The 17,037-nt window shown below is 38.7% G+C and overlaps 4 protein-coding genes and 1 long non-coding RNA gene across 11 annotated transcripts in view; 4 read left to right on the top strand and 1 right to left on the bottom strand.

The window, feature by feature from the left end:
- The window catches only part of LOC107583017 (AP-2 complex subunit alpha-2-like), a 30,513-nt gene extending 27,047 nt beyond the window's left edge, over positions 1-3,466 (top strand). For 3 of the 6 annotated variants that reach the window (XM_016269085.1, XM_016269082.1, XM_016269080.1), the window contains 3 exons: positions 2,034-2,168; positions 2,362-2,373; positions 2,712-3,466. In XM_016269085.1, the coding sequence (XP_016124571.1) occupies positions 2,034-2,168; positions 2,362-2,373; positions 2,712-2,789 (225 nt within the window). In that variant the 3' untranslated portion in view covers positions 2,790-3,466. The remainder of the gene's footprint in view (positions 1-2,033; positions 2,169-2,361; positions 2,374-2,711) is intronic. The other 3 variants (XM_016269086.1, XM_016269083.1, XM_016269081.1) reach the window with 1 other exon arrangement.
- Positions 3,467-4,014: 548 nt separating this feature from the next.
- On the bottom strand, positions 4,015-4,984 carry LOC107583018 (uncharacterized). Its single transcript, XR_001609002.1, has 2 exons — positions 4,492-4,984; positions 4,015-4,199 (listed from the first exon to the last, which is right to left on the bottom strand). It is a non-coding gene; the product is annotated as an uncharacterized lncRNA (long non-coding RNA).
- A 16-nt stretch (positions 4,985-5,000) lies between these two features.
- On the top strand, positions 5,001-7,510 carry LOC107583083 (uncharacterized). The gene is made up of 2 exons (XM_016269178.1): positions 5,001-5,017; positions 6,039-7,510. The coding sequence occupies exons 1-2, from the start codon at positions 5,001-5,003 to the stop codon at positions 7,132-7,134; spliced, it is 1,113 nt and encodes a 370-aa protein (XP_016124664.1). The 3' UTR covers positions 7,135-7,510.
- Positions 7,511-8,903: 1,393 nt separating this feature from the next.
- LOC107583016 (ras-related protein R-Ras-like) lies at positions 8,904-13,799 on the top strand. Of its 2 annotated transcripts, none has more exons than XM_016269079.1 (7): positions 8,904-9,226; positions 9,527-9,620; positions 10,658-10,745; positions 11,053-11,155; positions 12,056-12,164; positions 12,254-12,372; positions 12,453-13,799. In XM_016269079.1, the coding sequence occupies exons 2-7, from the start codon at positions 9,537-9,539 to the stop codon at positions 12,538-12,540; spliced, it is 591 nt and encodes a 196-aa protein (XP_016124565.1). In that variant the 5' UTR covers positions 8,904-9,226; positions 9,527-9,536; the 3' UTR covers positions 12,541-13,799. The 2 variants fall into 2 exon arrangements, with proteins under 2 accessions (XP_016124565.1, XP_016124564.1); XM_016269078.1 differs by having other exon boundaries at positions 8,904-9,257.
- An 886-nt stretch (positions 13,800-14,685) lies between these two features.
- LOC107583014 (transmembrane gamma-carboxyglutamic acid protein 2-like) overlaps positions 14,686-17,037 on the top strand; it is a 4,783-nt gene continuing 2,431 nt past the window's right edge. The window contains exons 1-5 of the mRNA XM_016269076.1: positions 14,686-15,356; positions 15,493-15,524; positions 15,980-16,069; positions 16,465-16,628; positions 16,733-16,766. Coding sequence (XP_016124562.1) covers positions 15,274-15,356; positions 15,493-15,524; positions 15,980-16,069; positions 16,465-16,628; positions 16,733-16,766 — 403 coding nt within the window. The 5' untranslated portion in view covers positions 14,686-15,273. The remainder of the gene's footprint in view (positions 15,357-15,492; positions 15,525-15,979; positions 16,070-16,464; positions 16,629-16,732; positions 16,767-17,037) is intronic.

The following is a 17,037-nucleotide window of genomic DNA, read 5'->3' as shown; positions in this document are numbered from 1 at the left end:
GTACGGTTCACTTTTGGGGGGTTTTCCACTGGGTACAGTACCTGGTACTTTTTTTTAGTACCACCTCGATTGGGGTTCCAAGTGAACCGTACCATTACCAAAACGTGACGTGTTAACTCTGCTGATCACGGATTGGCCGGAGAGAATCGTCACTACCTGCGTCACTGAACTTGCGACACAAACACAAAAGAACCGTTAGACTTAAATCAGCACAGCCAGCGAAGGATGGAACGCAACTGTTTGGATCGAGCGCACCTTTTTTTTAAACAACCAAAAAGTTTTGTTGTCTGTTGCGGAAGAAGACGTTCCTCTCGTTGATAGCAGAGGAGCGGATCCAGCGAGAGCTTGATGGGGCGACACAGAATGAAAACGTTTTTTTAGGAGTCGTGGTAGTAGAGGCGGCGCAACTATTACGACATGTGAATAATCCCGCCCACTCTAAAGCGGTACTGAACTGCAGTGGAAACACAAACCGTGCCGAGCCGAACTGTGCCGTGCCGTACCACGCAGTGGAAAAGCACCATAAGTCCTGTTATCTTGGGTTTCTTTGGGACCGGGATGATGGTGGAGTTGATCCTACGCAGGCGCTACAAGGTGTTAATGGTTGTGTGGAGAGATGTTCAGAGCGGGTGTGGGGTGTTAGAATGGGAGTTTCAAATCTACACTAAAACTCATTTAGTTTCTGTAAAGCTGAGCTCACGTGCGCTTGCGGAGGAATGTAAAGACTCACGAGAATGAACGAGTGAAACTCCCACGATGAATAGAACGGCTTACAGTTAAAGGGGTCATATGATGCTTTTTTAAAGATCATTATTTTGTGTATTTGGTGTAACAGAATATGTTGACATGCTTTAATGTTCAAAAAACTTATATTATAAATACTTAAACTAATAACAAAACAGTAGCTGATTCAGAAGCACCAGATTGTCATAGCAAAGTCAGAATTACCTCCTCTCCTAGGTTCACGAACCGGTCGTCCATAAAATGCATTGCTGTTCTGTTGTAAGTAATCTTAATGCATCTACTTTCGAAAGACCAAATTAAGTGCTTTTGCTTTCGCCTAGAAAAACACAGCGTCTCCCTGACATGACTGCTTCAACACTAACTGCGGTTACTGAAACCTTCTTTCTTTGCATGCACATTTGGGCGGCATTATGCAAATATTGCCACATAGTGAGGTAGATATGTGGGGGTGTGTTAGAACAAGCCGTTTTAGGGGGGCGTGGCAGAGTCTTAACTTTGATAAAGAATATCTCTTTGGTTTTGAGACTTTAGTCTTTGCAACTTCAGGGATCTTATCTATGCACAATCAGCTTGTAACACTCCAAAGAGAAAGGAAAACTTGAAATCACATCATATGACCCCTTTAATGAAAAGCGCTTCTAGATCGGAACAGCACATCATCTTTAACGCTGTAACATCTGTACACCACCTTTTGTTGACATATGACATATGCTACACATTTTGAAATATGTTGTAAATTATCTGGTTATCAGGTGATTTTTCTCTTTTTGGCCAATGAATCACGCTCAAAATATGAGTGCAGGGGTGCAGAGGAAGAAATAACTACAAATCCTATACTATAACAAATCCTTACTAAAAGAACTCTTCCTGCAGACCGGCATGTATAATTTTACAGAATCCAAAAAACTCCTACACTAGCGAACAAACGGGTATGAGTAAACTGTCTTTTTTCTGTCATCTCTGATATGATTTTGTGACCGTAGTAGCTACGTGCTGCATCATTGTCTTTTCCATCTGTTTTACAACAGGTGGCAACCAGTCTTAAGGTGCAATATTAACATGATATTTCATTGTTTAAATATATTGGTAATCTCTGATGCCTGTATTTTGCATAAGATTAGTATGCCAGAACGTTTTAATTAGAAGAATAACTTTAATTATAGCCATTCAATTTAGAGAGGGGGGGGGGTGTCATTCCTGTAGAATTTATGTACAGATGAGCCCACTAAATGTGATTTTTTTTTTTTTTTTACTTTTTCATCTTTTCCATTCACCCATCTGTCTCATAGTTACTGGGATTGGGCATGGCTCTCTTGGAGAATGTGGATCCGAACCCAGAGAACTTTGTGTGTGCCGGAGTGATCCAAAGCAAGGCCCAGCAAGTGGGTTCTCTGCTAAGACTCGAGCCCAACGCACAAGCTCAGGTATGAACAGACATTTGTTTTAAGCAAACATGTATCCATATTACACAATCAAAAGCAAAGGAAAACAACAAAGAAATGCCATGAGCATCAAAAGTCCCTCCCTGCTGCTATGGAGCACAGACTTCTCACCAAGTCAGTTTTATTGCATCTTACTGTTGTCTGTGTGTCTCTGTGCCTGCTGATGCAACTCAAGTCTGGGGAGCAGGTAAAGCATTCATCCTGCCACCCCTTCCAACTCAAACCACCTCCCGTCCTCCCTCCCTCCCTCCCTCCCTCCCTCCCGCTTTTGTGATTCACTCCATGTCTGGTAGTAAAACCCAGTTGATTTGGCGTGACAGCAGCATCCTTCTCTTTGTATCTATGGAGTTTCCTTTGTCCATTTTGCAAGTTTACATTTAGTCTCTCTGTATCGGCAGTAAGGATCAGACACGCATTCGGACAGCAGAATGAGCGTCTGTCTGCACAATTGATGTGTCTTTCTCAGTTGTTTGTGTTTCCGTTTACATTGTGTAACACTCTTTATTCTCTCTCTCTTTCTCTCAGATGTACCGGTTAACCGTGCGCAGCAGTAAGGACACTGTCTCCAAGCGTCTTTGTGAGCTGCTGGCAGAACAGTTCTAGAAAGTGAGCCGAGACTAGCACCATCTAGAACCGACACCCAGACAAGACCAGCGTTCCTGAGAGACCCCAGAATAAAGAATCTACAAAACGCATTCATGCATAAGGGAAAAAGTAGCTGTCAGCCTCTGGCAGCCATATTAATGTCCTTCTGATAATGATTATTATTATTACTGTTGTTATCATCAGCGCTGCCCTTTCTTATTTTTATCGGTGTTTACCTGTGTGTGAGCAATGGAGCAAAAGGAAGCGTGCATGTGTTTTTTTCGTACATGTGTGAAAGAGTCATGGTGATAGTTCCGTTCTCCGTCCTGCCTGTTCAACGATCAACTCCTGTGCTTGTGTGTGTGTGTGTGTGTGTGTGTGTGTGTGTGTTGTGGGTTGAGGGGGGAGGGAGAAAAGTAAAGCAAAAAGATGGAAGGGGAGCAAGTCTTCCCTCTCTCCTGTATTATCCGCAAAGTTTCAACCGCAAAAACTGCACATTAGCTGTTTCTTTGGAACATTCCCTATAAGACTATTAGCAGGACAAGAAAACACAATCTCAATACACTAATGCAACGGCACTTCCCTAAAAGAGGCCAGAATCACTAACCCCCATTGCTTTCTCTCTCGTTTTCCTCCTCCACTGAAATCGGTCAAATCCAGAGCCATTGGTGTACATAGAAAAAGTTTTAAAAAAAGAGAATCCACATGCATTTCCAGTTTATCGCACCGTACGTACGTTCCTTCCGATGTAGAAATGGCCAGTGCACTTTAAGAGGCTTTGAGAGGAAAGGCTTTTATAGTACCACCCCCTTTTTCCTGTTCTTGTCCTATGTATTCAGTACTCGTCCTGACCCCCATTATCTTACAATGTTTATTGAAAAAAAAATCTATATATATATATATATATAAATATACATAAACCATGTAAATGATTACCCTTCATGGATGCATTTGTATGGCTCTTTCTTGTTTTTGATAGTGGGATGTTGTCTGTTTGTATGCTTTCTTAAATGGTCTAATGTTTTTGCTCTTGTTTTGGACATTCCATTCTGTACTATGAGTGAATGGGCATAACGTTTCAGGTTAGTCGTACAGTGTTAAAAGAACTGGGCAGGAACTAGAATCAGAAAGAGGAAATGAAGCAGAGGGAGGGTCAGGTCCGCCAGTGTGCGAGTTTCTGCACATGAAGAGTGCAACATGAAGAGTGTTGTGGGCCTTCGTGTAAATGTCTCTTTTTTTTTTCTTTCTTTTTTTGGAATATTGTTTTTAAAAAAAACATCTGGAGGACAACATCTTCCAGCACAGTTATTGGCTGAAATGAATAGTAGATAGTGGTTACCTCATTACTAAATCCTTACACAACACGCATATTATTAACTTTGAGTGGCCACAGCTGGAGACCCATATTTTTTTTTGCAGCGATAAAACCTGAGAGGGAGGGTCAGGTCCGCCAGTGTGCGAGTTTCTGCACATGAAGAGTGCAACATGAAGAGTGTTGTGGGCCTTCGTGTAAATGTCTCTTTTTTTTTTCTTTTTTCTTTTTTTGGAATATTGTTTTTAAAAAAAAACATCTGGAGGACAACATCTTCCAGCACAGTTATTGGCAGAAATTAATAGTAGATAGTGGTTACCTCATTACTAAATCCTTACACAACACGCATATTATTAACTTTGAGTGGCCACAGCTGGAGACCCATATTTTTTTTTGCAGCGATAAAACCTGGAAAGCACTTAGTTTGTGAAAAGTCACAGGCACGCAGTTGTACACACATTCTTAGGCTTAGAGGACGGGGGCTTAAGGGGGAGCACTGGACCAAAGCAGCTGCCAACTGTCAATCACGTACAGGGATCATAACGATTTTGGTCAGCGTTGTTTGGTGAGCGAGTGTGGTGTTATTCTGTGTGATCCATGTGAAAAATATAATGGAATTTATGCGACATTGTCATATTAGTTCAGCTGGGGGTCACGCTTCCCTCGATGCAGTGATGCAGTACTGGGGACATGGTCATTGTAGTTGATTAGAGTCACAGTCATGGCGCGTGTGTGTGTTTCTGTGTGTGCGTGTCCATGCAGTATCCGCTAGCTAATGCAGCCCCGGTGTATCGCTGTTCAACCTGTCAGATACCTGTGTTAGATTAAATTTACTCTGTACTGAATAATGTGAAAGTAAAATTATGCCATATACTCGAACCAGGTGTTTTCTTTTTTTGTGTTTGTGTGTGGTAGGGATGGGCACAGAGATCAGGTGAGCTGACAGCTAGATCTCACATATGCCCCAAGCACAAAATAGGTCATTGGCTCTCAGCACAACAAGGTATAGGCCTATAACGCCATCTCTTAAGATGTAAAGTGGGCCATAACATGGGTTTAAAAATGTAACATAACGGTAATAAGAAAAATAGAAAAAAACTATTTCATTCTGATTAGAAATTAGTCAGCCATAGTTTTTTTTTATAGGATTTATACAGCTAACAGTACTGTAATGGTGGGTTGAAAAAAATGCAGTGTCAATTTTAATAGAAAATAAATATACATGTTCTACGTCTGTTATTTGTTTCACAGTATAACTCATATTTCTGGACACCCTAAATATGATTATTTATACTGTGAAAAATAAAAATTACTATCAAGTTCATGATTAGGTGGGCCTAATCTATCCAGGAAGTCAATATGTGACCCTGGACCACAAAAACAGTCATAAGCATAGGACAATATTTGGTCGAGATACAACTACTTGAAAATCCGAGGGTGCAAAAAAATCAAAATATTGAGAAAATCACCTTTAAAGTTGTCCAAATGAAGTTCTTAGCAATGCATGTTACTAATCAAAAATTACGTTTTGATATATTTACGGTAAGAAATTTACTAAATATCTTCATGGAACACGATCGTTACTTAATATCCTAATGATTTTTGGCATAAAAGAAAAATCGATCATTTTGACCCATACAATGTATTTTTGGCTATTGCTACAAACATACCCCAGCGACTTAAGACTGGTTTTGTGCTCCAGGGTCACAAATGCAGGATATTCAAGATAATATCTTTGCAATTTCTTTCTCAATTTCATTCCATCAGATTAAAAGGCAGTTTTATTCCTTAATTTGTTAAATAGAAAATACAAAACACCATTTGTAACCCAGGGTGGTATAGCAATAATTCAGCTTATTAAATTAACATAAATCTAATTTTAAGTCTGTTGCAATTGAGTTTGTGTTTTGCAGCCTTTGAAGCGAGATTTTAAAAAAATGCATTTATTGATGCAGCCTGATAAAAACACATGCCATCATTAAAGAACGCAGACCCACAATTTCGCCAAACTTTAACTTCTTGGGGCAGCTGCAGCTCTTCCAGGGAACGCTTTCTTTGAAGAATAATAACACAAACCTTCACTCTCAGCAGTCAGTCAAACCTTTGGATAACTGCCTACAGCCCACCAATGAAAAAAACAACAGCAGTTCCACTGTGGCACTGTTAACTAACCTGAACCTTCAGAACAACATTGACAACAACTGTATTATTAATGGATGTACTGAGGATTCCAAAGCAAATGTGCACTGTGAGAACAAGTACAACCAAATGGAAAATATTCAGAGCCGAGGCCAACGCTGTGAGGTGATGAAGCCAGAGTTTACCTTATCTCTTTCAGACAAGCTCGGAGCGCTCACTCTCCGCACCAATCCCGTAGAGGTACAAAGACCAGTCAACATCACATCTCAAACACAGCAGGATGCACCAAAGTCCAACCTACCTAAGCCTACTTGCCTTCAGATTCCGTCTCTAGCGGAGAAACGCAAAAGCCTTACTCTTTCCCTAACACCAGTGAGTGCAGTTCCTCAGACTCACCAGAAGGGGTCATCAGTGAACAGCTGTGATCTGAGGCAGAGCAGTTCCGCCGTTGACCAGACGGGGGCGTTAGATGACCTGTACAAAGTCGATATGGAGCCATCAGCATCAGAATCCAGAACAGAACCAAAAGAGGCAAACGGGTTTATCAGCCAGGAGGCTTCAGCTAAGCTCAGCTGCTCAAAATCACAAAGAAGAAAGAATAAACTAAACCGCAGTAACCCCAGAGCAAATATGAAGCAACAAAAAACAAACCAAGTGAGCCATTCAAGCACAAGATCACAGAGGCAGACCCAGGGACCATGTGGTATCGTAACCTACCCACAGGAGCTTTTCGTGAATGAGGTTACTGGTGGTGTTGAAGCAGTGGAGGGTATGGTTGGAGACCAGAGCCCCTTGTCTCCGGTAAGTCTAACAGTCAACAAAATACTGGACTGGGGCGAACGCATGCTGCTTGGGGTCCTACTTGGCCCACGTGTTAAACTGGGACAGGCTGCTTTGCCGTACAGATGTTGAAGAGAGACTGGTTGTATGAACTGCGCTATTTAAAGATACAGGTGTAAACAAGGACTGTACACTGTTGATCTGAAGGAACTAAAATGAAGATGACGATACTATGGCTGAAAAAGCATATGTATGAGTGTGTGAATTCACTTATTTATTTAATGAAATTGCATGTTCCTCCAAGACTATTTGACAGACTCGCGTCATCTGATGGACTGGTGATATGTGAATAAATGACTGAACATCTGCAAGAACAAGTGCGATTTGTTCTATTATAATGCACAGCTTGCCTGTGACTTTATTTATTGAAATATACTGATAATTTTTATTTATAAAGGGGTATTTTGCAGGTGCAATTTTAACACTATAGCTTGTATTGAAAACAGTGTTCATTAAAGACAATTATTTTATTCTGTCTCATTGTCTTATTCATTTTATTTTCATTTTCATTTCAGGGTCTACTATTTGGTGAATTGTATAATAAAATGTTATTAAAATACAAAACTGTGCTGTGAATTTGAATGCCAGTTGATCAATAGGACAATGGTTCTGTTCCCTCTTAATGGCATAGCTCACACAAAAATTTACATTTGTTGAAAATGTACTCTCCAGCCATCCTGTAGATGAGTTTGTTTCTTCAGTGGAATAGATTTGGAGAAAGTTAGCATTACATCCCTTCCCTTGCTTACCAATGGATCCTCTGCAGTGAATGGGTCCGCAAGCAATCCACAAGACTCCAGTGAATCATTTAACATCTTTTGAAGTGAAAACCTGCGTTTTTGTAATAAGTGCTTCATCTGTGCATATTTTTCTCCTCATTTAGATGATATCATGGTTAGCAGTCTCTTATTTTTAGCCAGAGCAGCTGTAAAAAAAATGTATTGCAAACACAGCTTTTCACCTCATAAGACATTCAGTGATGGACTGGAGTCTTGTGGATTTCTTGTGGATTATTGTGAGGTTTTTATCAGCTGTTTGGACTCTCATTCTGACGGCACCCATTCACTGCAAAGGATCCACTGGTGAGCAAGTCATGTAGTGTTAAGTTTCTTCAAATCTGTTGTGATGAAGAAACCAACTCATCTACATCTCAGATGGCCTGAGGGTAAGTACATTTTCAGCCATTTTTATTTTTGGGTGAACTATTTCTTTAAGAAAACCATTAGCAATAATAATGATCTGTTCTAAACATTAAGTTTTTATTAGTGTTATTATTGCTATTATTATTATTATTATTAATAGTATTTTGTTATTATTGCAAGTATCACCATAGTATCACAAAAGAATATACAGGAAGAACTTATGCAGATGTTAAAGTACTAGGAAGAATTATAAAATAAAAAAGATACAAAACATTACATCTGGACAAATATCTCATTTCATATGTCGCATTTTTTGACCACAAAATATTTTATTGCATATTATGTTATTATTTTAGTTTTGCCCTTTATTTTTTTAATCTTATTTATAAGCTCAATAAAATCACAAGCTGAATAAAAAATGACCAATGAATGCTGAACTAACGCTCAATGTAAACATCTACTGTAACACAGACAAACAAGGCCCTTGGCCAAATATGGGAAAGACCACGCTCGAATTACACATTTATCGTACAGCCTGCCTTCTATTGCGGAAATGCAAGCGTAGTAACCGCAGAATCGTTCATCGAATCCTGCGCATTAGCCAATCAGAACTCGCCGTGGCACACCGATTACGAAATCATGCGTTCGATGAGAAAAACAACGCCTAAAGCCCCGCCCACTTTAGGCGTACATATGAGATTCGCTCAGAGGCGAAAAAAGTTGCCCCTGGTCATGAAAAAAAGCTATCGGAAGTAAGAGAGAGTCCAGAAATCACCAAGAAAAATCCAGAGGGCGGACATTCCTTTAAGTCTGGAATTCGCTTTTTATCTCCCTAAGCAAGATGGTTGTATCGCTTGTACAAAGGGAGAATTTGTAGGCTAAATCTCGCGGATATAACTTAAGTCTATTGGAGTTGTCAGAGTAGTCGCGGGTTGGCAGTGGACTAACGTTAAGTTGTCTGACTTTGAGTCGCTAACTTGCCAGCAGAAGGCTGATTTACTCGAGGCGGCTGCGGAAGAAAGGTAAGCGGCGATCATTGCCCAGACCAGCACGGTATTTGTTTTATTTGCTCTCTAGCGTTATCAATCTGCAAATGCTGTTGTTTCGTACATACTGAACCATGGAGATTGGAGTATGATACATACTCGCCCCAAATCTGTAACACTGTAGCCTACTGTAGAGAGCTTTATCAACGATGCCAGGCCTTGTACGGTCTTAAATCTTTACGCTCGATGGAGCAGCGTTATTCCTTTTAAACCAGCTTTAGTCGAATAAGAAAACAGGATTCGTGTTTTTTATAACCTAATGTTTCATATTTGTAGGAGTACGACCATGTCAACTGAAGAAAGATACAAGTTGGTGGTCGTGGGGGGTGGGGGTGTGGGGAAAAGCGCCCTGACTATTCAGTTCATTCAGGTAAGTGTATTTTTGAGGACTTTTTGTATGAAATAAAGATGCATTTATGGCGTAACATTGGGCAAATATGCGCTGTGAGTGCAAGTATTAGCTACTGTGGGCGGTGTGTTGTACGAGCTGTGTGAAGCTGACAGTGCAGTGGGCTTTCCTCAGCGTGTTCCTCCCAGTGTTGCCGACTCATTTTCAGAGAAAGTTGCTAAAAGAAGGTCGATTTGTTGCTAAACGACGCTGTGATGGCATTGCGCGATGACGTCATTGCATAATCACAACACAGAACTGTGTCACAACGTGAAATCTCAGCCAAAAAAAAATAAGTAAATAACTGTATTGTTAAATGCATTGAATTATGGACCACTTACACATTTTGGAATGGTTACAATTTAAGTTTTTTTTTTTTTAAATAGCTAGTAAACTAGTAATACTACACATTCTCAACAATTATGCTTTAAGCAGTGTATTAGTAGTTAGTTAGTATGCTACACTCTAAGAAAAGTGAGGTCTGTAAAAATAGGGCACAATCTACTGTTAGTATGAAGGAATTTTCCGTATTGGTTTTTTACCTGCATTTGAAATTACGCATTGTGTTTTCAGGTTACAGGGTTGCAATGGATAATGTCCTGGAAAATTACTAGTATCTTTTCCATTTTTCTTGTACTAACTAACTGATCAGCAATCGCAGGTACAAGCTACTAACAATTGTTCAATTATTATTATTATTATTAAATTGAACAATTGAAAATAGCAGCTAACTCCATTCACGTGATGTGTGTACTGCTAGGCATCAGTGGTTTCCTCTTTTTGTGTCATTTGGATGGACAATGTGTGAAAAGTCACTTATCAAAAGTTGCCAAGTACAATTTAAAAGTTTAAAAGTTTGTTGCTAAGTGCTTTTGGAAGAAAAGGTTGCTAGGGTAGTCTGAAAAGCTGTTAAATTTAGCAACAAAATTGCTAAGTTGGCAACACTGGTTCCTTCATGTTAAAGCCCTTGTTGAGGAGCTGGTGAACAACCACAATGTTTTCTTTGTTTTCTTTCGCAGTCATACTTTGTGTCGGACTATGACCCAACCATTGAAGACTCATACACTAAAATCTGCACCGTGGATGGAAAGGAGACACGATTAGACAGTATGTTGGAATTAATGTGTTCTTTATAGACTCATAGAATGAGTGTTTAAAAGCTCCACAGGTTCCCTCAGAAGGGAGAATTTGGTCTGAGTTGCATCAGTATGATTCATTGCAGACTACGGGTTCCTGCCCAGGTTTTGTTTTGACTTGCTGTCAGTACGACATCATGCCAGCTGTGCTTAAAGCAAACTTTGTGTTTCAGTCAGTTATGAATTGCATTTGGGCACCACAAAATGTTATTTGTTTGTGTGGATGAGCTCATCTTTTATATTCCCCTTTATTCATTTGTGTTATTTGTGTTCATTAGTCCTCGACACAGCAGGACAAGAAGAGTTTGGAGCGATGAGAGAGCAGTACATGCGCTCCGGAGAGGGTTTCTTACTGGTGTTTGCTCTTAATGACAGTGGCAGGTAGGTGTTTTCCAGAGTGTGTTTGTGTCTCTGTATGTGTGAGAGGAAGGGGAATAAATAGTTCCTAACCTTTCTGTGTGACGAGAACAGAGAGTGTGTGTATGTGGCCGTGTGTTTTAAAAAAAGAAACCACAGAATGTGTTTGTGTTGAGAATAAGAGTGCTATGAGTGCTCATGTTATCAGGTGAACCTCAACAGATGAACTGAGCCTATTTGTATGGCGAGTATAAATGTAGAAGTTTCTTACAGATGTGACTTGGACTGTGTTTTCCAGGTTTTCTATGTAAATATTGTACCGTTGTAAACTGCAATCAATTATTCAGCCTCCGGAGTTAAGAAGATTTTTAATATATAATTTTTTCTTCAGTGAAATTCTTTATTTTCAGTTTAGTTTTAGTTAGTTTTCTGTTTGTTTTAATAAAATGTTTTAGTTTTTGTATTTTAAGACTGACATAATGTGCTAACTGGTATAATTTTACAAACATTAAATGCTGTTAAAATTCTTAGCACAGTCTTTTGTTATTGATGTTTAGTGACATTTTTATGTTTAATAAGAAAGTCTTAGAATATAACATGCTATCAAACTTAAAACTAGAACTAAATTGTTTAAATGTAATTTGCCATTTGTTTTAGTTTCTTTGTCTTCAGTTTTTACTAGTTGTTTTCAATTATCTAGTTATTTTTATATCAGTTCAGGAAAATATTTCATGTAATTTTTGTTAGCAGTAATAACACATAAAAGAGATTTATTTTTTATATTTGTCAATTAATTTTACAGGCTGCTATCCAAGATGACTTCAATTATAATGACATTCTATGATCGCTGTATTATTTTATATTATTTTTGTGTTCGTAGAGCAAAATCTTGTCACTCTAATGAACACTTTCTCTCCGTTTCAGTTATGATGAAATTCAGAAATTTCACACTCAGATATTGCGGGTGAAGGATCGAGATGACTTTCCTATGGTTCTTGTTGGCAACAAATCAGATCTTGACCAGCAGAGAGTTGTAACGTTTCCGTGTTTCACAAATGACTGAATTTTTGATGAAAAACCCTAGATAGGCTGCCAATTCATCTGTATGTGTTTTTCAACTAGATCTCAAGAGATGAGGCCATGTCGTTTGCCCGGGAAAACAGGATCCACTACATGGAATCGTCAGCTAAGAACCGCCACAATGTGGATGAAGCCTTCATGGAGGTTGTGCGAGCAATAAGGTATTTGGAATAGAAAAGCGCTCTTATGAGATTGACAATGTAGTGCATTGTGATAAACTCGCATTACCGTCTGTCTTCAGGAAGTTTCAAGAGACAGAGAGCCCACCGCTCCCCGCTAATCACGCGAGGAAGCAGAAGAGTGGTGGCTGTCCCTGCACCCTGCTCTGACTGCACCCTCTGCACTGTTGCCTAGGAGACTGAAGCCCTCACTCTCACGCCTGGTGCCTTATATGTCTACACAGAGTGTGTGTGTGGCACTGTATGCATCAGTGTTTTAGTGGCTTTTACAGTATGTATGTAAGAACTGGTTTCCTAGAAGAAACTAGGCAGTATGAAATGAGAGCGAACCGTGAATCTGTTGGAAAGAGGCAGTTCTTGTTTCGTCCACATGTTTTATTTAGTGCCTTGTAAAATCATGCTCTTGATTTTAGATTCAAGCACAGTATTTGTTTATTTCCACCACAGTATGGGATCGCAGACTGATTGTGTACCATGAAAGAGATTTCAAAAATATATATAAAATCACCACTGAGGTGGTGAACAGTAGCGGTAAACAGTAAACAACCACATAAGTGAACATAGGCGGTGCTGACAAAGCTTTTTGATGGTTCTTATGTCATATGTATGTCATATTGGGTTACTGACTCAAAAAGATAAGTCAGACAGTATTTTATTGGCCCAGAGCTCTGTTCAGCCTGTCTTCTCTCGGGAGATTCATTGAGTCAGTGAGACTGCACTGAAATGGCTGCTCTAGTCTACACCTTGGTTCCCATCAGTGGCAAGAATATATTCAGTCAGCTTGTTTTCATTAATTTCTTCCTGATAAAGCAATGTGGGATGACTGAGACGTGATGTGGTTTTAATAATTGATTATTTTTAGTAGTGTCGAAACAATGGGTCCAGTATCTGTAATACTAGTATTCATACAAACCAAAGGCTATAATGTACATGTTTGCACACCTAGCTTTGTCATCGTGAATAGTTATCTAATGTAGTTTAACACTAAAATGGACAAATCGTGTGGGTTTATTTTGATCTGTTTCTTTTGTTTCAGTTGCGATTTGATATCTTTTTGAAGGTACTTCTATTTGTGCATATATGCAGAATAATGTATATGATATGCTTGTGATTTTTCTTGGACAGTGATGAAAAAGTGATACAGAGGAATTGCCAAATGAAATTACCAACAAAGCATGATATTAATCAGTGTTGTAAGGGAATGAGTCACTCTGTAAATAGGTAGAACGGCCTAGTTTAGGGTGAGGAAAAACAAGACTAGGTGCTTTTCCTTAGTCACACTATAGCAGTTCATACGGTATACTTGTCTCTAGAGGGAGTTGCTACACACTTACAGCCTTTAATCAAGGGACATGGATATTTTTGTTTTCAAACTGTGACAAATTCTGTTGTGGATCAGGTTTGTCAGCTGCAAATAAGAACAAAGCACTATTTAATTTTGAATGTTAAACAGAATCACACGATGTGGTAACAGGATGATTCTCATTCATATCATTTCAATATAATTTCATGTCTTAAGTCTGATTATTTCAGTTTTTTTTTTTATTTAAGATGTGTTTTTGTTGGCTCTGGAGAAATATCAGACACCATTTATCTTCCAATTTTGTATCTAAATCTAACAATATTCTTTTATACGCAATTAAAATGTGTCTTAACCATTTCTTGTAAGACTTTATGGGTGACTGATTTATTGTTGAGTGATTCATTTTAAAAGCATTTATAACAGTTTTCACACGTTAACGTTCTTTGGCTTCAGATACTTTAAGCTGAGGAATGAGGAAGTAATTGTTAAAGTAATAAACATTTTATTTTAAACTTTATTCATTATGAAGTATAAATAAATGAATGTTTTGTATCATTTCCTATTGACAATTTAGCTGCATTTGATATACATTTTATTCATCTATATTTGTAATCCACACTCTCACTTCCTCTTAATGCTTTCTTATGATACTTTTGGGAAAAGCAGCCCTGTTTGAATGCACTGTCAGCAGTGAGTGAACGCTCTCTGTGATTGATTGGTTCTGTCTTGCAACATTTGCGTGTTCAGATGAGCAGGAAAATAGTTCTATCCTACACAATTACTCGCTAACAAAGGTTATTCGTCCAATTCAATGCATATTGTACGAATGTTTTTTTTGTTAAATTAACAAAATCACTGGTAAATAAAACGCACCTTAGTATCGATATTTTTTGTTTGAGTATCGATACTTTCGATACTCGCCTCAGTATCGATATATCGATACTTTGGATCGATACGCCCATCCCTACTCAACTCTTACTGGCGCATAACAGTCAGATAAGAGAACTACCCTGCGCTTTACAAGCAATTGCTGCTAAATGATTCCCACATGTGAGATAGGGAACATTTTCAATCGCTGGGAGGGAATCGACAGCACGGAGAGATTCTGAATTTGAAATATTAGCAGCATGGCGTCGTTTTCTCACAAAATTTGAGTGTGGTAACATTGTGAACGCACTGACAGATTCCTCACGTTTTAACGCGATAATATAAGACCAATATCACGTCTATATGACTGACTTTCGTTACTTAAAAGCTGTTGTCAGGTCGGCTCTTGCTAATAAGGAAAGGGCCCCATTCATAACTATCTTTGAAAAGGAAGGTTGATCCAATCAAGGCGCACTGGCGCAGTTGAAACCGGAAGCTGTGGAAGATACACTGTGGAGCGTTGTTTGTTTTAAATGACAGATGATGAATGACATTTTTGAACATTAAACAGATATATACAGCACTTATATGCAGCACTGAAACTTACAGATACTAATGGGTTTTCGTAATGGGGTCGATTAAAGCACCTTTGTTTATTGCTGTGTTCAGGTAATTCACCGAAACTCCGTCACATCCCACTGCCACTCCTACAAATGCTCACGGCTGTGAACTATGTTGTCAAACTGGTATGTCTCGTACCTGATGAGTTAAGATGTCGCAGTGAATGCGAACACAGGCGAATATGGAAGAATTTTAATTAAAAACATCGAACATGTATATTCCGTGTATTCGACCTGTTTATCTGTAGCCATAGTTTACAGCATCAAGGCAGGAAATCTCTGGAGAAATCTGAAAGTATTTTTCTTTTAAAGTTTCCTTCTACGGAGCACAAAAAAGTGTCAAGGTAAGCGGGCGGTGACCCATGTCGTTTTTCTTTAGACGCAGTTTTGCTTTCTTTTCTACTTTCTGTCGAGCGTTTTGTGGTACAACTTGTTAAATGAATGGGCAGAAAGGCACTATTTACTTACTCTACTTAAAAATACAAACATATTGAGTCATTCCCTCTTGTTGCCACAATTTTGTCAGAGTGGGGTCCATTAAGTTGCAGTGTTGAAACTAAGATATTAAACGGATATATTATGTATAGGTGTTTATCTTTTTCTTAATATAAAAGAAATAATATTTGCTTTTGAGTAAGTGAAATGACCGATAGAGGACGACATTGTAAAAGCCTTTTCCGTATTATTCAATATTTTTGTGAGTTGTCAATTGAGTTGTGTATATTTCCTCTAGGCCTATATGGATTTATCAAAACATAGCCATTAACATTGTAATCTTTTTTTATATTATTTTGAACAGGTACAATGCTGGGGTTTCCAGCGATATGTTTCTGCTTGATATCTCTGCTCCATCTTGTTTGGGGCAGAGTGATCTACAATAGAAATGATGGTAAATGATCAACTTTAAAACGCTTTTTAATAGCCAGTGTTTGAAATTCTTTGGGTTTATCTTTTATTGTTGCTAATTATTTCGTATTATGGTGTGTTTTTTTGGTTGGTTTACCTCCCTATGAACTCATTCAAATCAAGGACTTAGACCTCTTAGATCTCATTTACATTAGACTTTTAGCTGTACTGCAAACATTGGTAGGTTTCATACTCTGAATGCAACATCATTACATTTGTTTTATTTTAATGCTTTGTATTTTTAGCTATATGTCTTTGTGGTTAGCTGCCATTTCATTACTATTCCTGCATATTGTACCGTTTCTTGTGTCTGTAAAAAGTATGTTTGTAGTGTGAAGCTGATTCTCATTATGATTCATATTCTCTTGTGTTCCTCAGTGTTCCTAGAAGAAAAGTCAGCAGGTTCGTTTCTCTCCCGTAAACTGTTGTATAACAGTTGGGATTTTGAGTTACTGGTGCCTGACAATCTACAGAGAGAATGCATGGAGGAAATATGCTCATATGAAGAGGCCAGAGAGGTGTTTGAAGATGACACACAGACGGTAAGAAAAAGAGTCTATACAAGAGAAAGTGAACTCAACGGAAGCATGTTATAGCCAAAAAAAAAAGATGGTTACTTGATGCTATTTATTTCGTTTTCCAACAGGCCAAGTTTTGGGAAGGCTATGTCAACAGTCATGGTAAGGTTGTTGTTGTTGGTTTTTTTTAAATTAACCCTTTAAACCCAAGGGGAAAATTCATAATCATATTACTAAGCAACCCCAGAATGGAATAACACAAAATAGTTATCATTGTAAAGCTTAGAATCTCAGCTTTTTAATGAATGTAATTTCATGTATTTCGATCAACTCTTAACATGCGCTGAGCAGTCCCTTTAAACCGAAGTGTACTGCAAGTGTACCCCACCCCCCCTTCGCCCTCTCCAGGGACTCGCGCTCTGCCCGAGCTTGC

Source organism: Sinocyclocheilus grahami, unplaced genomic scaffold (genome assembly GCF_001515645.1).
Source record: "Sinocyclocheilus grahami isolate Dianchi unplaced genomic scaffold, SAMN03320097.WGS_v1.1 scaffold49.1, whole genome shotgun sequence".
Classification (NCBI taxonomy): Eukaryota; Metazoa; Chordata; class Actinopteri; order Cypriniformes; family Cyprinidae; genus Sinocyclocheilus; species Sinocyclocheilus grahami.
This window is presented reverse-complemented; position numbering and strand designations above follow the sequence as displayed.

Bases quoted from the DNA above. Each gene is read 5' to 3' on its own strand.
- LOC107583016 (XM_016269079.1), top strand. From the start codon at position 9,537: ATGTCAACTGAAGAAAGATACAAGTTGGTGGTCGTGGGGGGTGGGGGT. The intron at 9,621-10,657 runs GTAAGTGTATTT...TTTCTTTCGCAG, and splicing joins TGACTATTCAGTTCATTCAG to TCATACTTTGTGTCGGACTA. The intron at 12,373-12,452 runs GTATTTGGAATA...GTCTGTCTTCAG, and splicing joins GAGGTTGTGCGAGCAATAAG to GAAGTTTCAAGAGACAGAGA.